This window comes from Eimeria mitis, genomic scaffold (assembly GCF_000499745.2).
Source record: "Eimeria mitis Houghton genomic scaffold, Emh_scaff3091, whole genome shotgun sequence".
Classification (NCBI taxonomy): Eukaryota; Apicomplexa; class Conoidasida; order Eucoccidiorida; family Eimeriidae; genus Eimeria; species Eimeria mitis.
Window position 1 is genome coordinate 4,186 of NW_013571437.1, and position 352 is coordinate 4,537.

Sequence of the window (352 nt, forward strand, 5' to 3'; positions counted from 1 at the left end):
TTGGTGCTGCTGCTGTTGCTGCGGCGAGGGATTCAGCTGCGTCAGCGGTGGCTGGTTTTGCTGCTGCTGCTGCTGCTGCTGCTGCTGCTGTGGCGGCGGCGGCAGCAGCACGCCACCCACCAGGAAACGGCACTCCGAAGGGTGCGCCTCTACGTGAGTCCCATTCTGTATCAAACAACAAACCCTAAACCCTAAACCCTAAACCCTAAACCCTAAACCCTAAACACCCCTTGTGCGGTTGACACCCAAGGCGTAAAGCCCAGCACATCGGGCTCAAACCGCAGCAACCCTAAACCCTAAACCCTAAACCCTTGACGTTTCTCCTTACCTTGAGTTTAACTATCAGGTTATT

General features: G+C 55.4%; 1 protein-coding gene across 1 annotated transcript in view; it reads right to left on the bottom strand.

The window, feature by feature from the left end:
• Positions 1–352, bottom strand: part of EMH_0062150 (uncharacterized protein) — a gene marked incomplete at both ends in the record, with an annotated part of 5,395 nt that overhangs the window by 2,583 nt on the left and 2,460 nt on the right. The window contains one exon of the mRNA XM_013497999.1: positions 121–165. Within this exon, the coding sequence (XP_013353453.1) occupies positions 121–165 (45 nt within the window). The remainder of the gene's footprint in view (positions 1–120; positions 166–352) is intronic.